This window comes from Lipophrys pholis (genome assembly GCF_963383615.2).
Source record: "Lipophrys pholis genome assembly, chromosome: 23".
Lineage (NCBI taxonomy): Eukaryota > Metazoa > Chordata > Actinopteri > Blenniiformes > Blenniidae > Lipophrys > Lipophrys pholis.
In genome coordinates this window covers 1,653,605-1,673,292 of record NC_137645.1, presented here as the reverse complement: position 1 = coordinate 1,673,292, position 19,688 = coordinate 1,653,605, and the positions used below count along the sequence as shown (strand labels likewise).

The following is a 19,688-nucleotide window of genomic DNA, read 5'->3' as shown; positions in this document are numbered from 1 at the left end:
TGTTGTGCTTTCATCGGATCTCCTTCGTTAATCTGAATCCACAGCAGACTTTAAATGTGATCATACAGAAATAAATTAATTGAAAAAGAATTAGTGGTTATATAAATGGAAACGAGGTGGAAATGTTGATTTTTGATCATTTTGAAGCTCCTATACAGACTTTATTCCATAAAATTGTCACTCGTGTGTTTAGCTACACTAACTTTAATGTTTTGAGGTTTTCTGACATTTGTTTGTGAACTATAAAGAGTATAATCAGTCCTGAATCAAACCTTTGTCTTGAAGCCTCTCGGCAGCCTGGGGGGGAAGTACAACTCTTCTGCTGTTTCACAAAAACCATAAAATGAGGCTTCGCAAACACGTGAAAAGACTAAAAACCTGCAGAAAAATTGAAACAAGAGAAAAATTTGTGAGTGAATGAATAGACAAGCAGCAGCAGAGGAAAATAGAGTGTTACTAAACAACTGTTAAAAAGAAAAAGTTGTGATAACCCAGATGTTAAAAAAAAAGGTGTAATTCCATATAAATATTTTTTTCTCCTATTCTTTGTTGTTGGGAGAACTCTAGTGAATACAATTAAATTTGTGTGACATTTGAATCAATTCCATACCGATGTTACTATTAGTACATTATTATAACCATTAATTGTCTGTTGATCCCGTGAATAATACAAATGAATGACTTCAGATTGTTTACATTTTTATTCTTTCGTGCCTAATTTATTCTTAGTGATCCTGCAAAATGAAAAAAATGTGATGCTAGTCAAGGATCCTTAATCACTTGAAAAAGTACTCTCATGTTTAAATTGTTTTAGAAAATTAATTAGATTTAAAGTGTACTCAAACAGTCTGAGTTGAACTCACTCATCAGGTTATAGGAAGCAGAAGTTTAAAATATTATCAGCAGTCTGTGGCTTAAGCGTTGTGTAATTCTGTTAAATTTGAAGAACAAAGAGATGAACCGTCTGGTGTTTGTTCAGGAGACATTTATTTTACGTCAATCACATCTTCAAGAATGAATGTGAACCTACCCTTTGTAGCTTTGCTTTATTGTACAATTTGAATTAAAACAATAGATTCTGATCAATTCAAACAGTGGCTCAGTTTGAGAGTCCAGATATAAAGGATGAATAGAACACCAGTCTGAGTCTCTGATAGAATTCAGTATTCCCTCAGTTATTGCCCACTTCTGTTTTTCTCTTCTTTAATCATAAGGACGAGCGAACAGAGACTTAACGCTTCATGCTGTGGGCTGCATAATATCCCGATGTTGGAATAATTGTACATGGATGCAAAAATGTGTCTGTTATAAAATCAAGGGAATTCCCAGCTATGTGAACATCGCTGGAACTTCTGTGTTTGTGCAAGTCCCGGCTTGCACACACACACACACACACACACACACACACACACACACACACACACACACACACACACACACACACTATATAAGAGGAAGAGCCGAGAGCAAAGCAGCATTTCCCCTCTACAAGAACAGACTCAAGGTAACCACACATTGTGTGTTTTTTACTGTCTTTTTAAGTATTATTTTAATAATCTGGAAGGGTATTTGCTTATCCTAAGCTTCAGCCTCCAGCATGATACTCCATTAGTCCTGACATAGGCTGAATTTTATGTAATTATAATCATGATAATAATAATAATAATATTTCTGTATGGTAGATCTGAGCTGTTTATTCTCATTTGCATAACAAATTATTATTTTTGTAGTTTTAAATAGAATTTTGAATTGGAAAGAACATTCTTGCACTGACCTAAATCCTCCTCTTTCATTTCCCATTCTGAGGTGAAATTTCATATTTTCCTTACTTGCAGACGACAAAATGAGAGCTGAAGTGTGTGCCATCCTTCTCCTGCTGACTGTGTATCAAGGTATTTAATATTTTATTTTGAAATGTTTTTAATGAAAAGTCTCATTTTCTGTAGTGTTTTGTGAACTTATCTGCACATTTCTATTGTACAAGAACAAAACGTTATAAATAATTCTGTTAATCGGAAATGAAACATTTATTTAAGTTCTGTCATATTGATGTTCACTCTGTGTGTGTGTGTTCAGGACACACACTGGAGTGTAACTTCTGTTTCTCAAAGGGAGGCGACCTGTGCACAGCCACCAGCACTCAGACCTGCTCCAGGTCTGCAGATGCCTGTGCTGCAGTCATCTTGTCGTTCCCCGTCAGTAAGTCCTGCACAGCACACGCTACTGAGCATGACATTTTAAGATTTAACAAATAACTCAAGCTCTAAATTGTATCAGCTGAAACATTGGCCACATCAGCTGCAGGTTGCAGACCTTTTGATTAGTAAATTCAGGAGAAAATCAGGAAAAAGTGACCGTAGATCCAACGTATATCTGTTGTTTTCTGCTTCTAGACTCTTCTTTCCGTCAGTGCATGAACATGGCGGTGTGTCAGGGGTACATAAAAACCCCCGGTGTGATCGCTCAGTGCTGCAGCACCGACCTCTGCAACTGACCCCCCAACTCTGACCCCCTGACCCCCCCGACGCCTACCCCTGGACCCTCCAAACACTCCCAACAGAATCCAGCTGAGGTCTGACGGAACACTGAAGATGTATCTGAACCACAGCAGAGGGCAGCAAAGCTCTGTGTGTGTGTGTGTGTGTGTGTGTGTGTGTGTGTGTGTGTGTGTGTGTGTGTGTGTGTGTGTGTGTGTGTGTGTGTGTGTGTGTGTGTGTGTGTGTGTGTGTGTGTGTGTGTGTGTGTGTGTGTGTGTGTGTGTGTCTGAGAGCCTGATTAAAAGAATTTAAATGTCTATATACAAAGTGGAATCTTGATATCTGTGTTTTTCCTGTTCTCTCTTTCAACATCACAGAATGGTGTTGATGCTAATGTTATTCAGTTTTGGCCTCTGGTCACTCGGCTACAAGCATCATTGTTGTCTGTGGGTCACATTAGGTCTCAAAAGCCTCGTGTCCACTGCGCAGTATCTGCCCGTATGTGTACGTTATGGTACCGGTATGGAACGGGTTTTCCTGTGTTTCCACTGACAAACGTTGTGGATGGTACCGAAAGTACCGTACCCAACCGTAGTCCTTTTTCATCACCCTTCCGTTGGGGTACCCAGCACTACAGATGCAATAAGGACCAGCAAAAGCCCAAAATATTTCATTATCTTATCGGCCGTATGAATCCTCTGTTATTGTTTACATTTTTTTTCCGCGTTGGTCCTGAGAGCACCGTGGCTACTGTTGCGTGATGATGTCACATACCTGCATCATAACCCCGTCTACATTATAACAGGACTCTCTGTGGTTTGACTGCGCAACAATTGGGTCTGGGTCCACTTTGCTTTACCGTTCCGTCCAGTCACATTCTGTGCAGTGGAAATGAGGCTAAAGTCAGCCTCTTTCTGACGGGAACAAGGCGACACCTAGTGGACAAGTGAGAACTCTTGATCACATCCTCAGACCCAACTGAAATTTCTTTTTTTTTAACCTAAATTTCAACTTGTATAAAACATTTTGTGATGGTTCATCAAGGTCTTGGCACTCATTTGGTTAAAAAAGTTGATGCTCATGTGATTTTATCTCAGTTGTGCCGCTTTTGTGTTTATTCTCACATCAGATTATCATCAACTGTTTTTCACACATTAATATAAAAAAAAAAGTGTAATTGCTGTTTAATTTCCAAGAGCTTTGACCAAACTGTCATCATGGAGTTTGTCCTGAAGCTCTCCTCCTCTCATTGTGCCGTCCTCGAACAAACTCCAGACAACAGCAGCCTCCTGTGGGGAAATGACGACACTCTTCCCCCACATGAAGAGGGGCTTCCCTCCACCAACTAGTGCCTGGAGGACCCCACACCGAAAACTGGGATTCCACCAGGACACACACACACACACACACACACACACACACACACACACACACACACACACACACACACACACACACACACACACACACACACACACAAAGCCAATGGGAAACACATGATGGGAAAGCTGTTGCAATCCACTGTCTTAAGTGGAGTACCTAGAGGAGATACCACAGGAACAAATACACCAGAAACCACAAATATAAACAACCTGAGAGAGGATTCCAGTGTCCTTTCATTGTTGAGACGCGATGTTCACTGTACTTGTTCAAGTTTTGATTTTTACTCTTAGTACAGTGAATTCCTACTGTGAAAGAGTCCGCGTGAACCATCCAGTCAGGAAAAGCAGAGTTCTGTTGCTGTCAACAGTCTGTTGAGGCAGGACAATGATACGTCTGATGCTTTAAATTTGTGTCAGTAGAGCAGGCGAAAAAAAATTATTCTTATTTTGCATCCACTCATTAAGAAACTGACTGAGAATGTAGTGAATTGGATTATTTGCTGATGCATTAACGCACTTCCACTATCAAATATTCAGGAAGGCAAACACAGAGTGTTCACACTGCTCCTGATCAAGAGTGTTTTCATGTCCTGCTTCTCTTTCCAACCTTCACACTCCTTCTTTCTTCTTCGCTCCACCACCAGGAAGACTGTGAATCTGCTTCTTAACCTGCATCCTTTTGAAACAGGAGTTTCCTCTTTGCGTTTGAGGATATTATAGCCTCTGTGCCTAACAATCCAGAGCTGTGTTTGATTTACGTTGGTGCTGAATGGCTCTCGGTTGACGTGTACTCACGCGACGCATTTCTCACACCTGTAAATGTGCTTCAGCCTCCAACTGGAAGAGCTTAGCAGAAGGGCTTTGTTTACAGCTACAGCAGCAGAGCTTAATTTGCACACATGTCAGAGTGCTGCTGCCGGCACCTTCTAATGGCCGACTTTTCTCACGCTACATCGTGCAGCTACTATAAAACTCAGAGCTGGATTTTCCTAATCAACATCTGAAGAGTGAAATGTCATCCGTGAAGTGAGTTATCAACAGCTTTGGGGATTCTCTGTCTTTTTCACAGACAGCTGAGACAGAGATAATAAAACGGACTGACGAGTGCCAAATGAATGAGGGAAGCAGGGTTCGACTTTAACAGTTGCTGTTAACATTTTGCTGGTTGTTATGGCAACACGTGAACACATTGTCCACGATCAGGGTGCATCATGGTTTAATTATATGGAGCTAAGTTCATACTGGTGGATTTTTTTCAGCGATATAAAGTGATATATGAGCTCTGCTCGACTCAAACAGAAGTAGCTTCCGTCTGATCGTTTCCAGAATGTTCCATGGATGACTCTCAAAATGACATCATCTATGATTTACGCACTATTAATCAGTCGACCTCATTTCATTGCAATCCATTCATAACTTCTCAATAATTTTAAAAACAGATTTTTCTTCTGCATCCAGGATCCAGAGTATGATCCAGATTGCATCAAAAAGAAATCACTTTATACTTGTGTCATCTGTGAGACAGCCAACTAACCAACCAGCCAACCAACCAACCAACCAACCAGCAAACAAGTCAGCCAACCAACCAACCAACCAACCAACCAACCAACCAACCAACCAACCAACCAGCCAACCAACAAGCTCTTCATGAATCAGGCCCAAATTGTCCAACATAAAATCACCAAACAATTCTGTTATGACAACTGCTACCATATTAACAATTACTGGACCTTTCACTGAAACTCTTTACTTCAGTTCCTCTCCTTTCACTCCCACCACACGTCCTTCTTCATCTTCTTTGCAATTTGTTGAAATCATATTGTTGGCTGATTTGTTGAAATAAGTTGGCTAATCCACACTAACATCCACACAACTGAACTGTGTTTGACATTTTGAAAATATGGCCTGGCATCCATAACTGCAGACATATTGAGCTCATTACTGCATCATATTATGTTGTTTTTATTTGTGAAACAGCAAGTCCAGCGCTCCACTCAGGAGCTCAGAGGGATTTTCTCCTTCCTGTTGTGGGTGGACCACCAGTGCATCAGCCCCGAGCCCCCCGCTGGTCTGGAGACACTCACTCCATTAACACCCTGTTTTTGGGGCTATTCCAATCAGATGCAAGGCAAAACGGAGAAGTTGTTAGCTTCTCTGTGAGATTCATGAATCCCTCAGCAATCGTCTGGTTTTTCAGTCACGAGATGTACGTGTGGAGGTGTAATGAACCTGCTCTGTGTCTGAATCAGAGGTAAAAACTCTGAGCTGCAAAGGCTCATTAGGCCAAAGACAGTCCTATAAAACCCAGGCGAGAGTACTGCAGAATGAGTGTATGTTTGGAAAATGGGCCCCTCATTAACACTGCTGGATGCTCCAGCAGCGCAAGCGGGGCTCCTTACGCCAAGCATGAGAGGAGGATCTCTTCAGAGTTTCCAAAACGTCATGCTTTCTCCTTTCCTAGGGCAAGGAAAGCAGCAGCGCCCCGCTCACTTACCAGAGACATGTTTGTGGTTACTTTAATGGAGGAGTCCATAAAACGCTGTTGTTTGGTAGCTATCACTGAACCTTGCAGCTGGGATTCCCTGGAAAATACATGACCTCCAACCCCGTGACAGCGGGCACAGCGAGCTGCAAACTATCTGGCTCTCCTGGTAAAGAAGTTCCACCTGTGTGTAAACACAACGTGAAGGTTTCCTCTGCTTTTAAAGGGCAGCGAGAGGTGTGGGGAGGCTTCCCCCCTGTGCTACTACATCTGGCCTCACTACTGGAAGGAAGCTGTGAAGCATATGTAGTGTCACAGAGGTCAGGAAGAGGAAATACAAAGAGTCTGACTTACTAAGATCAGGTATAAATAACAGATCGGGCTTGCCTGCGTTTTGCAGGTGATGAGTAACATCACATCCAAACAGAAGTACTCAAATGAGGGTTTCTGCGTCTATTAGGTCAAATTTAGATGGAAACGACGTGCTATCGATATCTTGTTGTTTGCTTGTGTTTCTTTGACTGAGTTCACCATGCAGTGATTGGCTGGAGCTCCAAGTCTCCACAAGCACTCAATGCAATGTAATATCATTGGATGTGTTTGTGGAGGTAGATAAACAGACCAGATTGTGACAGCAAATAATAGAAAAATGCAACATGGTGATCTTTTACAAAGTCAAAATAAAAAGGAAAACCAATATCTGATATTATAAAAGACACTATGTACAGTTTTATTTTTTTTTACAATTAAATAGAGTTTTGCTAACTCACACAAATGATGTTAGATTTAGTGATAGAGCTGTCATTCGCTCTTGAACAGAACACACAAACTCAGCTAATACACATTCACTGATGAATATCTACTGCAATTTCCATCATAAAACTGTTGCTTATTTATCGAATCGGACAACGAATTTGAAAAGATGTAAATCTGCTTTGGATTATTCACAGGACTGCTGTGTTTCACTGTGAGTAAATAAATTGATGAATAGATCAATGTCCTTGTGCTGTAGTTTAAGTGGACATGTGCCCTCTCTTTGTCTCCACCATGTCCTGACATGATGTTGGAGGTTGTGTCAGCCTCAGCATCCAGGCCCTGCCCGGATCTCCTGGCTCCTCCCTCAGATCTCTGCTCCCTACTTGAGCCGGGCTCCATCAGACCTCAGCTCACAGCATCTCTGGTCCTCACACACACTCTCGCACACTCGCAGTGATCAGGATGCTGGCAGAAAGCGTGATGAGGATCGCGTCTCTGTGGATTTTACTGCTGTGCAGCTCCGGGAGCAGCGGCAGGAAGCAGCACGTGGAGGCTGAGGATGAAGAGCGGTGGCCGGAGAGCGTGTCCCGGGCGAGGTGCGCGTCCCGCTGCCTGAGTCTGCACAGCGTGGCGGCGCTCTCCACACCTCTGCAGGTAAGAGCCGCTCGGCACGGGAGCGCACCGGGTGCGCACCGCTGCTGCGGGATGCAGCACCATCAGGATGTGAATGCAGTAATATCTGGTTGTAAATGTTTAAATTAGATGTTTACAAGCGCACCAAAGACTGAAAAACAGAATGACTTCTTTTTGTTTTTGAGTTCAATACCTTCTCTCAGAGTAAGTACGACTTATGCCATTAGACTTGTGCACTTCCTGCAGTGTTCTTATTTTCTCAGAAATAGTTCCAGATATTACAGGAATCACACAAAGACTTTTTGGTTGAATTCTGATTTAGTCCACATTATGATATATCAATAGTAATGGTTGTTTTGAATCCTCCGGCAATAAAAGCTGCTTCTTCTTTGTGCTAATTAGACTCAACTTCAAATATATAAAATTTTAAAAGTACACGATTTATTAAAGTACAATTTTAACCTCTATTTATATAGTTTTTAGCCATGAAAGGGAAGGTTACACCATCTAGTAGTTTAGTAGTATGTGAAAGCTAAACATAAATAAATCCAAATAAAGAAACACAGTGGAAGAAAAATAGAGTTTGGATCATTTGATTTCACTTGAACCGTATGTTTAATATGTGGAGAGAAACTGGCAGAAAAAATGCTTTGATGAATGTGTTACATAGAAACAAATAGCTGAACTCTGAAGGAGTTCATGGGTTTCCATGCATCAGACTCGTCCAGCACATCCCACAGATGCTCCATTGGATTGAGATTTGAGGGTTTTGGAGTCCAGGTCAAAACCTAAACTGCTTGTTTTGTTCCTCAAACTGTTTCTGAGCCATCTAGGTTGTGTGCTAAGCACTGCCTCCATTCATTGACATGTTTTGTTATTATGTGTTTGCTATGCACATGCACCCGGCCATGTACGGGATGTCATAGAAAATGGGATTGATCAGATCAGGCCTCCTTCTTCTAGTTGTCCAGATCTCATTATCGGCGCTATACTGAATTAAATGAATTGGATTCAAAGTGCAACATTTTCCTTGAGAAAGGAATTGAAGGTCAGATTTTGGACCGTCAGATTCTACAAAGTTGGCCAGACTGTGGCAGTTTTCACTGAATGTGGAGACAGAGCAGTCTACAAGAATGAAATGATGCATTGCAAACAAACAGTGTGGGTTTTGACCATAAATGTGACAGAACAGCTAACTTTATTGCACATTATTACTTCCTGTTTGAGCAGCTCCACTGGAGCAGGACGTACTGATTTATTTCAGTTAGTCATGACAAAGTTCATAGAGGGAGAGAACAAACCTCCACTCCAGTGATCCCCAACGCCAGAGGAGACAGTTTAACTGGACTCTCCATCAGTCACGCTCTATTTACTTATTGACACAGCAAATGTCAGTTTGAAAGGCCGCACACTTTCAGCTCTGTTAGAGAAACACCAACAGCAGTTTTGTAGTTATTTTCTTCCATATTCTCATGACAGAATCATACAAACACTGAGCCAATATGACAAAAGAATCACTGATAAAGACAGACAAAATGTAGTTCCATCTCTGTTCCTTTGAGAATAGAGAGCACAGAGATACAATCTCTAGACCAAGTTGTGGGTTGACCTTGGGGATCCACCTGGTGCAGCACTAATCATAAGTGACAAGGGAGAACTTACTACCAGTCCATCTGGATTGTTGAGTTTATATTGCTAACACAAAGAGTGAGGCCCATCACCACCAAAAAATCCAGATGAGGAGGAAGTGATGACGTACACTAGCTCAACAGTGTCACTAGGTCCGACCCATGCAACCAGACCTGGACGTTTTAAGCCCACATGTCCTGTTCGGACTCTGCCTGAACAGACTTTCACCTGGAAAATAAAAACAGGGTGGAATTCATCCTCCTCCTCACATTAACAGTCTCTTTATACTCACCAAACAAAGCTACTTCACTCTCGTCATTAATTCTTTCTAAATAAAGTTGCAAAGGTTCAATGTCACAAATAGCCCAGTAGCAACCTTCTTCCACGATAAGACCAGAGCCTGCTTGGGATGTATCAGTCACACATTGAGCCCAGAGGTGTCACAGTCCACCCTCAGATGTCCTTCAGGTGGGCCATTTCCCATCAGAGATATGATAACAAGATGCCTGCATCCTTTCTCTGACATTTAGACTCTGTTCTGCTCTTTGCTGTCATTTAAAGAACTCTCAAGAATCTTCACAAGAAAGGTTGTAGATGCCCTTAAGTCTGTCGTGATATTTTTAAGATTTCAAGTGAAATCAGCAAACGCCTCCTTTGTTAATTTGATTTGAGTTAAACAAAAGCAAAGCCACACCTATGTTAAAGGATGACGAATATAGTATATCAAAATGTACCAGCGCATACCATGCACATCTATATGGCATCTAGTGCATACCATACACCAGATGCCACTGTATGACAACAGAATACTGGTCCAGCATCACAGAAAAACCTCAATCACAACTGTCTCTGACTGACAGAGCAAGAAAAATGTCTCCAAAAACAAGAACATTTTTAAAGTAAAGACTTTAAAATATAAAACTACCATTGAATAGGTCCTTGTCTGTGTGTAATAATGTGTAAACAACGTAACGATATAGTATTATGTATCATTTAGGACCTTCCTATGCGGAAGTGGTTCCTGATTAAGCCCCGCCTCCAGCTGAGTGTACTTTACATACGTTGACAGTGGAAAACGGAGAGGCAATAAATATGGAGATATTTATTTTAAGAAGTTAATAAAAGTATTATCTCAAGCTTCTACGAGCTACCAAAGCTGATAGATGAAGCATCCACTGAGAAACACCGGGAATTTGGGATTTTGTTGACGTTCTTCCACCGATCTCGGTAGGTTAGCTAAATGTGGCTAATGCTAAATCTGCATGTGTGTACAAATATTTTTTTTAAATCTGTAATTGAAAAAAGATCGTAATATTCTCACAAATCTTCTACCAGTCAAATTGTATCTCTTAAAATAATATAAACAATATGATATTTGAACATTTAATCAAAAATACATTTCTCAAATAAGTTGGAACACAACAAATAAAAAAGAGTGAATTAAATTTACACATTAATAAACACAGTAACATACATTAGTTCAAAATAGCTATAATATAATATAATATTGGTAAAAAGCACAGAGAGTGAGGCATGTTTATAATTAAATGGTAAATGAGTGAAAAGCTTGGTATAAACTGTTTATCTTGATTTTCAGTGACGTTTGTGTGAAACAAAATTCAGGGAAAAAAGTATTTGATTATTAATTCGTGTTTCAGACACTGATGTAGAAAGTGTTTGTTATCAGGTTACAGTGAGTTATCAGTTGTTTGGAACTACTTTTCTTCCGTTTTTGTGTCTTTCTGGAGGTTCTGTTTAGTTCAGGTTTAGTTTCTTTGCATACATTTGTTCTTTTTGTCTTCGTTTTCTTTCCTTTCACTTGATTCTGTTTGTAAGAAGTAGATGATGATAAATGTCACTGCTGAAAATTCCTTAACAAATTCCTGCAATTTATGATGACATTCAAACCAAGCATTCCAAAGTAAAATGTTGAAATAGCTTATAAGGCTGAAAAGAAAGTAAAGGAAGTTCACATAGCATTAATCCTTCTGTGAGAGGCGGCTTACTTTTTGAGATTAAACATACATGAATTGATGTATGCAGCTTTTTCTTTCTGTGTTGAAGGTTTCATTTGAAAGCAGGAGTCCACTGGACCTGTGATGGAGGCTCGGCCCTCATTATTTCTCAGTGAACAGCCCGAGGCGTTCAGACCCACGAGCACAGTCAGATCAGGAACAAAGAATCACTGGCAGCTCTGCACCGTCCTGACACGGCGCTAACCCATAATTCAAAATGTGTTCCTCAGTGCATAATGCCTTTATCTCTTCATCCATTCTCTTTTCCTGTTCTCCTTCAGAATAACGGATCCTTGGGCTGGTGTCAGGATCACAAACAGTGTTCAAAGGTACGTGAATTAAACTGGTAGATCCCATGATGTCATCAACGTTAGGAAATGTTCACTTTGTTAAATCGGAAAGTATGAGCAGCACAAACACTCGATCCACTCCATCTATTTGCAGAACGGTATTGAAACTAGACGATAGGTCAAAATCTTCATCCACCTTATCCAAACCCTGCAGGACGGATTTATCTCCGATGTGATCTTAGAGAGCGGAGCTTACACAGGATGATTCTGAAAGCAATAGAAAAGTGAAGGTGGTGAATATTTCCCAGCACACACTGCGGTGGGACATGATTGACTGTGTGCATGTGTGTGTGTGTGTGTGTGTGTGTGTGTGTGTGTGTGTGTGTGTGTGTGTGTGTGTGTGTGTGTGTGTGTGTGTGTGTGTGTGTGTGTGTGTGTGTGTGTGTGTGTGTGTTTGTTGATGTGACGCGGTGATAAATCTCATGTCTGCATGCGACTGTGTTTGCGCACGTCGTGGTGATAAATCAGCCGTCTGACAGTGTTGTTGTGTATGTAGTGGTTATTACCTCTTTCTCAGCTGTGCTATTCATCACCTCACGTCATGCAGGTTCCCTCCTCATACGTCAGCAGAAAAACAAGGAACACACTCGTCTCTGTGTTATGTTTCCATCAGGGTGAGGAGGCTCAGATTATCTCTCTACACAGAGAATGATGGTGCAGATTATCATAACACCCAAGGTGGTGATTTTCTTTCATTCTTTTATTCATTTCTATTCCCCCCACACATAAAGTCCTCATCGCAGCCATACACAAACTCTACATTATTAGAATTTAGAACTCTTTAAATACTTGTTAGTAAAAGCTTTTAACCATCATGACAACAGCGTCATGACTCATTTTGTTTTCAAAATTAAATGAAAAATGAAAATATTAATTCGGTACTTCGCCACTAACCGGGGATATAAAGTATCTGCTATAAAGCTTTTTTAGCTTTTCTCTGATCTTGTTAACTTGTTTTTTTTAAAGTACTCTATAGCCACCACACAGGGCACAGTACAGTATAATCCACAGAAATAATAATGACTCGTGATTGTAGATAGTTTTCTGAAGAGGTTTAATTATCAGATGAAGTATCTCTGTGTGTTGGAACCTCTGTGGACTCGCCCGCCGCTCTCAGTCCCCCGAGTCGGAGAAGAAACGCCTGATTGGAGCTTGAAATGGGGCAGAAAAGTGAGCGGGAGTGGGAACGTCGCTGTGGATTAGGAGCAGAGCGGAGTGGAGACGGGACACGGCGATCAGACATGCTTCAACTCCACGTGCTCTTCTTACATGTCCTCCGCTTCAGACAATCTCTGCAACGGGCAGGAGAATAAAACATGTACTGACAACAACCAGGCTTCAAATAACAAGATTAAACCCGTTAAAAGTTTTTTATTCAACATATGGAACATTTGAAATCAAGGAAAAACAGGCAGTAAAGTGAGTATTTGTTAAAATAAAAGTGAATATGAGCATCCAGACTGTGTGCTGACATTCATCGTCTCCTCCCCACGGTTTCTCACTCCTCCATGAAATTACCACACTGCCCGACACACCTTACCTGACGTTACTGCCCTGATGGGTTCCTCCTGCGGCTTCAAATTACAGCCACATGAACGCCTCGCGTTCGACGTAAAATCACTTTCTCATAAATCTGCTGTTCTTTGCTCTCAGTGCCTGGAGCCGTGCAAAGAGTCCTGGGACATGAAGAGGAAGAGCAGCTGCAGAGAGATGTGTGAGGTAACGACCGGGACACTGACGACAGTCGAGGTGGACTCTAAATCTGCACATTTTATGACTAAAATAAAAATGTTTACATTTTGCTGTAATTCAAATGCAAAATACAGATATGAAACATGTTTTTCAAAACAAACAGTGTTAAATGATGTTATCAGTATGGCCATGATCAGCTGAGTGTACATTTTGTTAGTAAATAAAAACCATTGAAATGAGAGAAAGGTGAATTCGGTGAGATTTTGAGTCCACGCTGCGTTTCCAGATATTTGAAGTATTAAAGAGCAGAAATACATTTCTAACGTGCTGATGCCTCCCGTGTGCAGCGTTCGTTTCCCAGGAGGCCGTGGGAGTGTGTGACCAGCTGTGAGTTCCTGCAGGCGGTGCTGGCGGTGAAGCAGGGCGCGTGCCCGCCCCCCCACAGGGCCAGCGGCTTTGCGGCGGCCTGCGTGGAAAGCTGCGATCAGGACGCCGAGTGTCCAGCTCACAAGAAGTGCTGCTCCAACGACTGCGGACACACCTGCCAGACCCCCAAAGACCTCTACAAGGGTAACCGGACCCCCGCAGGCTCACATGCTTTGGTTCTGCTCATATTCAGCATGTGCAGAGATCCGGGCAGTAACGCCAGATGTGAAGAGTTTTCTCTCGATGATCCGTCTCTGTTCGCTCAGGCGTTCCCCTGAAGCCGAGGAAGGAGCTGAGCTTCCAGGAGCTTCCCTCGGGCCGGCTGGACGTCCGCTGGTCGTCCCGCTTCAACGTGTCGGCCGAGCCCGTCGTGCACGTCCTGCAGAGGAGGTGGAATTTCGGCATCCAGCCCAGTGAGGACAGCGCCACCCCCTGGCAGCTGGTGGCACAGGTGGGCCTGCAGAGATGAACCATCATTCTGAACAATGAGAGAAGATCAGGGTCAAAAAGTTTAGATTTTTAATTTGATTTCTATTAAAGAAAATTCTGAGGGGGAAAGAATACTAATTTCTTTTCATGAAAAACTTTCCAATTTGAAATTTGAGCGAAGAATTGAGATTTCAGATAGTTTAGTAGAATTTTGAGAGAAAAATTCAGATTTTTGATCTTTAGTTTATCTTGTTAATTTTTTGCTAAATTTTGAGGAAAAAGTTCTGATTTCTGATATTTTTCTGCAGAATTTTGAGAAAAAACATACTTTCAGATTCTTCTTTTTATTATTCTTTGAATATTAAAACATTAAAATTCAGATTGAAATTGTGACTTAAGTATCAGAGTACATTACATGGTACTTAAGTAGTTAACCGAGGGAAGGAAAAAATGTCTTCAAGAGTTTTTGTGATGAAAGAAAAAAAAGTTCTAAATGCTAAATTATTGGAAAATGTTGTTTTGGAAGTATCTGGCGTATTCAGTTGTGACTTGTGAGATTTGACCAGATTTGATGCTTTCAGATGAGTTAGTAACACATTTGACTTTTCCTGTCTCAGACCACCGAGCAGCGAGTCCGGCTCTCTGACGTCCGGCCCGGCCGCTGGTACCAGTTCAGAGTGGCCGCCGTCAACACCCATGGAACCAGAGGTTTCACCACGCCCAGCAGACACATCCACTCCAGCAGAGGTGAGACCGAATCGTCCAGTCATACATTACAGAGCTTCAGAGCTTCAGAGTTGAACTGCCTGAGGGGAAAAGTGATGATGAGGAAGTGTGAGGCAGCGAGGGATTAGAGCTGAACGGGCAGCAGAAAATCTTCTTGAATGAAAGCGACAGCAGGAAGCAGAGTGATGGAGGATGTCTCCCCAGCAGAGATCTGACGTCAGCTTGTTTGAAGAAAGAAAGAATTCACTTTTTACTGAATGAAGTGACCGGACAGTTTCATGAGATTTTACAGATTAGAGGTGACGACGTTACTTCAGGTCTCCAGTGCTTCACGGAACCTTCGCGTTCGTCCGGTAACCCGACTCGCTGTGTCCCCTCAGACCCCTCCAACCCTCCCGCTCCCACAGAGCTCAGAGTGGCCAACATGAGCTTCGGTCCGGGTCGGACGGTGAGCGCCCGGATCCAGTGGAGCGCCCCCGCAGACCCGGATGTCCCCGTGCACCACTACAAGCTGAGCTGGAGCTGGACAGCCGCCGGACACTCGTCCACCTCGTCCCTCACCAAGAGGAGGAAGACGGTCCAAGAGGTGAGACGGAAACCTGCTGCATGCTGCAGCGACTCACTCCACCACCATGTGGTAAGAAGTGGTATTACACGCATGGACTGCAGATGTCTCAGCAGCACAATCATCTTTTGGGTTTTCATATAGCAGGTTGGACTTTCCATGAGTTAAAGGAACAGAGGAAGTACAGTAATGCAAAACTAAGAGAATCAAGTCCAAATTTTGTAAAAGATTTGATTTTGTGTGCAGAGCCATGTGGATCTGGACAGCATGAGGACCAACAGGAGCTACAGTGTGGAGGTCCAGGCTGTGTCCTACTGGGGACAGACTCAGCTCAAAGGACCGCGGGCCGTCCTTCACTTCAGCACACAGACGGGTATGGGTTGATAATTCGCATTTTCATACATCTGAGACACTCATAAGTACTGACATTGTGACTTTTACTTTTGCACTTCTTGCTTTGGAGGTTTAAAAATCCCCGGGCATCAGCAAGTGTTTCCAGAACTTCATTTTGTGTGATTTGTGTGTCTGTAGCCACTGCTGCCGCTCCGCTAAACCCTGCAGGAGACATTGTGGACGTGGGGACGCCGTTCTACCAGGACGGGCAGCTCCGGGTTCACGTCTACTGGCAGAAGAGCAGCGGTGAGTCCTGAACCGGGTCGTCACACACTGAAATCAAAATACCAGCTGACCTGCAAGCTTCATGAGCAAAACCATAAAAGATAAAAACAATGTGGAGCCACAAAACATGTTCAATCTTTAAAATAAAAAGAAGTAGTCTGAAACGATTTCAACAGTAAAATGTCTTTGAAAAACACAAAAAAAAGTCAAAACATGGAAATATTGAAAATAGCTAAAATTACCCAAAAATGTCTCTCATAGAAATTTTGAAAAAATATAAATTAACTGCAAAGTAAAAAAAATAGAAAAGAACTAGACCTGCTAAAAGATTTAAAACGTGTCATTGATAAAACTGTTGAATGTGATTGTAAGAAAAGTGAAAGATGATGTTTGAATCTGGTGTAGATCCTTCAGTGGACTCGTACCAGGTCCAATGGGCTCCAGAACTCTGTGCTCACAACCAGAGCGGCGCCGTGGAGACGGTCACCACTCAGGTAAACCGCATGGAAACACTGTGTGTGTGAAAGAGGATCGACTCCGACAGAGATCAGACACCTGTGTGTGTGTGTGTGTGTGTGTGTGTGTGTGTGTGTGTGTGTGTGTTTCAGGAGAGCTTCGTCCACCTGCAGCGCCTCCTCTTCTCCTGTAAGTACAAAGTAATCCTGCAGCCGCTCAGTAAGAAGACTCGTCCTCTGGCCGAGAGCGCCTCCTTCTTCACTCCGTCCTGCCTCAGCATCCGGGCCAAAAGTCCCAAACACATCGCCTGTCCTGGAGAGCCAGGTGAGCTCCGTCCTGAGGAGTCCAAACAGTCCGAATGACTTGTGTTGGAGCGACACTTTACTATTCTGTCCACCAGATGGCGCCACTATAGAGAGAGACCTACGAGTTAACTCATCCTGGTGTCTATCTTCTAGCCGGGTTCCCTCGGAAGGTTCTGGCCAAAGCAGCCAACCTGAGCGCCGCCTTCGAGGTTCTGGGAAGCAACGTGAGCGCCGTCTTCAGCTGGTCCCAGGCTCCGCCCCTCCAGCAGCTGTCCGGGTACCAGGTGACGTGGACGGAGGTCGTCCCCACCAACCGACGGAACAAGCTGCCTCACAGCCTCATCTCACAGTCCCAGATCGTCCCGGCGGTCAGTACGGCCTCTCCCATCACTTTTACAGTAAAACCTAAAGATTGTGGTTCGGGTGGAGTGAACAGTTGTCCTTCCTCAGGACGCCGACGTCCTGCGGGTGTCGGGCCTGCAGCCGGACAGCGTGTACAGGCTGGAGGTGCAGACCATCACAGCAGAGGGCGAGGGTCCCACCACCAGCAGAACCTTCCAGACTCCAGCCTACCAAAGCATCCACAAGCACAGTGAGAGGCCGACGCTTTGATTTGGGACATTTTACACTTTTCACTTTTTTTGTATTTCAACCTCATTCTGACTTTGGATTCATTTAGTTTTTGCTTTTTGAAACACAAACCGTGAGCAGATTTCTTGATTGTGTGTTTTTAGGATCCAGGCTGAGGAAGTATCAGCACAACGTCCCCGTCATTGAGAGGCACTGAGTCCAGGCAGCGGACGCCCTGCATGTCCCCAGAACCCCCCAAACTCAGGACAATGAAGAACCTGCAGTGCAAAGATGGAGGAAAGCAGCTCCACCTGCTGCTCCATGAAGACAAACCACTGGTTTATTCCGGTGAAGGTGACATTTACATCCTAAAACCTGAACTCTGCAACCTGCAGCCACACACAGCCCCTCTGGAGACACGTTTCACTGAACGATGTGGGAATAAACATTTTAAGACACTGGAGGAGACAGATACTTCAATTAGACAAACTCTGAATAAAGCTGAATAGACATGGACGGAGCTGTTTTACCTGCATGTTTGATATGTGAGCGAAATGAGGAAATCATTAAACAGCTGCAAGCGGCTCAAATAGCACCAAGTAGCTGTAATTGGTAAAAAAATAATAAATAGAAAGTCTAAAAACAAGCGACAATAAAGATTTAAAAAAGAAAAACAGCTGCAACTATCAAAATGTGTTTTTAAAGACAAAAAAAGGAAAACACTAAAAATCATAAAAAAAGCTCCAATCTAACGAAAAAACAACAACAAAAAGAGATAAATTTGCTTAAATGTGAAATGTGTGTGATAATGTGGGGAGGGCGGGTTGGAAAAAAACCTGAAATATTGCTTTTTGACAGAACTGCTCTTTATGGTCTCTTTAACAACGCGGCTGTTTGTTTCCCTGCAAATCTCAAGAAAGAACATTTGAACTGAAAAAGCAAAAATATCTAAAAGGCTGAAACGGCGAAACCGGATCAAAATGTTAAAACCAAATAAAACCTGTAAAATGATTTAAAATGTCTAAAACCATTAAAAACATCTTCAGATTGAAATAGTTCTTAAATAACACAGAAGCAGGTTCGTCTGTATTTCTGAGCTTATTTCTCTTTTATTGAAACGCGCTCGTAGAGCTCGCAGCTCTCGGCTTTAGTGATTTACTTGGACTGTCCTCCGACTCGCCGGTCTCTGTCTCTTGTTCCACATGAATTGAATTTCACTCGCGTTTAAACTTGAACTTGATTTGCACTTTGTTAGAAGACAGGAAACCCGACAACTGCTTGTAGAAAACACATTTTACCTTCTTCCTGCGTCCAAGATTCACTCAGATTTGCCTCCTGAATCCTTCAACTTCAACAGTTGGTGAGTTCTGGACTTTGTTCTCCAGTGGATCCTGGCTTCATCCTTCAAATTCCTTTTTTTCAAACTAAATCTAAAACTTAAAAGTGAAGGTGTTTAAATGTTTGTCCGTGAGCTGATTTGGCCTGGTCGCTCGTGTTGAGAATCGCTGCTGTTTTATAGAAGAAGAAGAAGAAGAATGATTTATCGTGGTGAACCTTCTTATTGTTTCACTCCGAGGTTCTCTGACTCTCTAACCCTCCCGGTGCATTAGCATGCAAACATTGACTAAATACTGAAGGAATAGTTCCTGAGTGGTACGATAACCATTTGTTTCCTGCTATTAATCTGCTGTTTGTCTGTAAATTCTGTAGATACTGTCTCTATTTATTACGTGCAGTTTATCTGAGTCACTGTGTGTCTTCCACCTTCTGTAAACCTGTACAAGGAGGTTTTTGTTTTTATAAATAAATCCTTTATGTGTAAATTCTTTCTCCTGTTTATTTATTGTATCTTTTCTTGTAATTTTAGCTTTTTATTTTTTATTTTTTTTGCAGTTTTGTCTGTTTTGACTGTTCGGGCCATTTAAGCTCTTAAGGATTTTCCTCTATTTTAACCATTTTAGCTGTTTTATCTAATTTTAGACATTTTAGTTAGATCTGAGCCGTTCACATGACTTCCTCCTCCGGACAATCGGGAAGTTTCTCCCAGGTAAGTATCTTCTACTTCTATATGATAATAATAATGATCCAGGAGTGTTTTGTCTGAATTCTTGACTCACTGTTTATTTATTTCTATTTCTGCTCCTGCAGAGTTTTCTATTCTATGATCTCGTGAGAGG

General features: G+C 42.4%; 2 protein-coding genes across 2 annotated transcripts; both read left to right on the top strand.

Annotated features, from left to right (window-relative positions):
- The first annotated feature begins 1,451 nt into the window (after positions 1 to 1,451).
- On the top strand, positions 1,452 to 3,514 carry LOC308127615 (uncharacterized protein). The gene is made up of 4 exons (XM_080492750.1): positions 1,452 to 1,504; positions 1,836 to 1,892; positions 2,077 to 2,199; positions 2,394 to 3,514. The coding sequence occupies exons 2-4, from the start codon at positions 1,844 to 1,846 to the stop codon at positions 2,492 to 2,494; spliced, it is 273 nt and encodes a 90-aa protein (XP_080348876.1). The 5' UTR covers positions 1,452 to 1,504; positions 1,836 to 1,843; the 3' UTR covers positions 2,495 to 3,514.
- Positions 3,515 to 7,484: 3,970 nt separating this feature from the next.
- On the top strand, positions 7,485 to 19,331 carry LOC308127939 (anosmin-1-like). The gene is made up of 14 exons (XM_080493368.1): positions 7,485 to 7,751; positions 11,656 to 11,703; positions 13,378 to 13,443; positions 13,764 to 13,986; positions 14,109 to 14,293; positions 14,889 to 15,018; positions 15,378 to 15,583; positions 15,809 to 15,935; positions 16,094 to 16,201; positions 16,586 to 16,674; positions 16,789 to 16,960; positions 17,095 to 17,309; positions 17,392 to 17,533; positions 17,676 to 19,331. Exons 1-14 carry the CDS (start codon positions 7,560 to 7,562, stop codon positions 17,726 to 17,728), a joined length of 1,956 nt encoding a protein of 651 aa, XP_080349494.1. The 5' UTR covers positions 7,485 to 7,559; the 3' UTR covers positions 17,729 to 19,331.
- Positions 19,332 to 19,688: the final 357 nt, after the last annotated feature.

Bases quoted from the DNA above. Each gene is read 5' to 3' on its own strand.
- LOC308127939 (XM_080493368.1), top strand. From the start codon at position 7,560: ATGCTGGCAGAAAGCGTGATGAGGATCGCGTCTCTGTGGATTTTACTG. The intron at 14,294-14,888 runs GTGGGCCTGCAG...TTCCTGTCTCAG, and splicing joins CCTGGCAGCTGGTGGCACAG to ACCACCGAGCAGCGAGTCCG. The intron at 16,675-16,788 runs GTAAACCGCATG...TGTGTGTTTCAG, and splicing joins TGGAGACGGTCACCACTCAG to GAGAGCTTCGTCCACCTGCA.
- LOC308127615 (XM_080492750.1), top strand. From the start codon at position 1,844: ATGAGAGCTGAAGTGTGTGCCATCCTTCTCCTGCTGACTGTGTATCAA. The intron at 1,893-2,076 runs GTATTTAATATT...GTGTGTGTTCAG, and splicing joins CCTGCTGACTGTGTATCAAG to GACACACACTGGAGTGTAAC. The intron at 2,200-2,393 runs GTAAGTCCTGCA...TTCTGCTTCTAG, and splicing joins CATCTTGTCGTTCCCCGTCA to ACTCTTCTTTCCGTCAGTGC.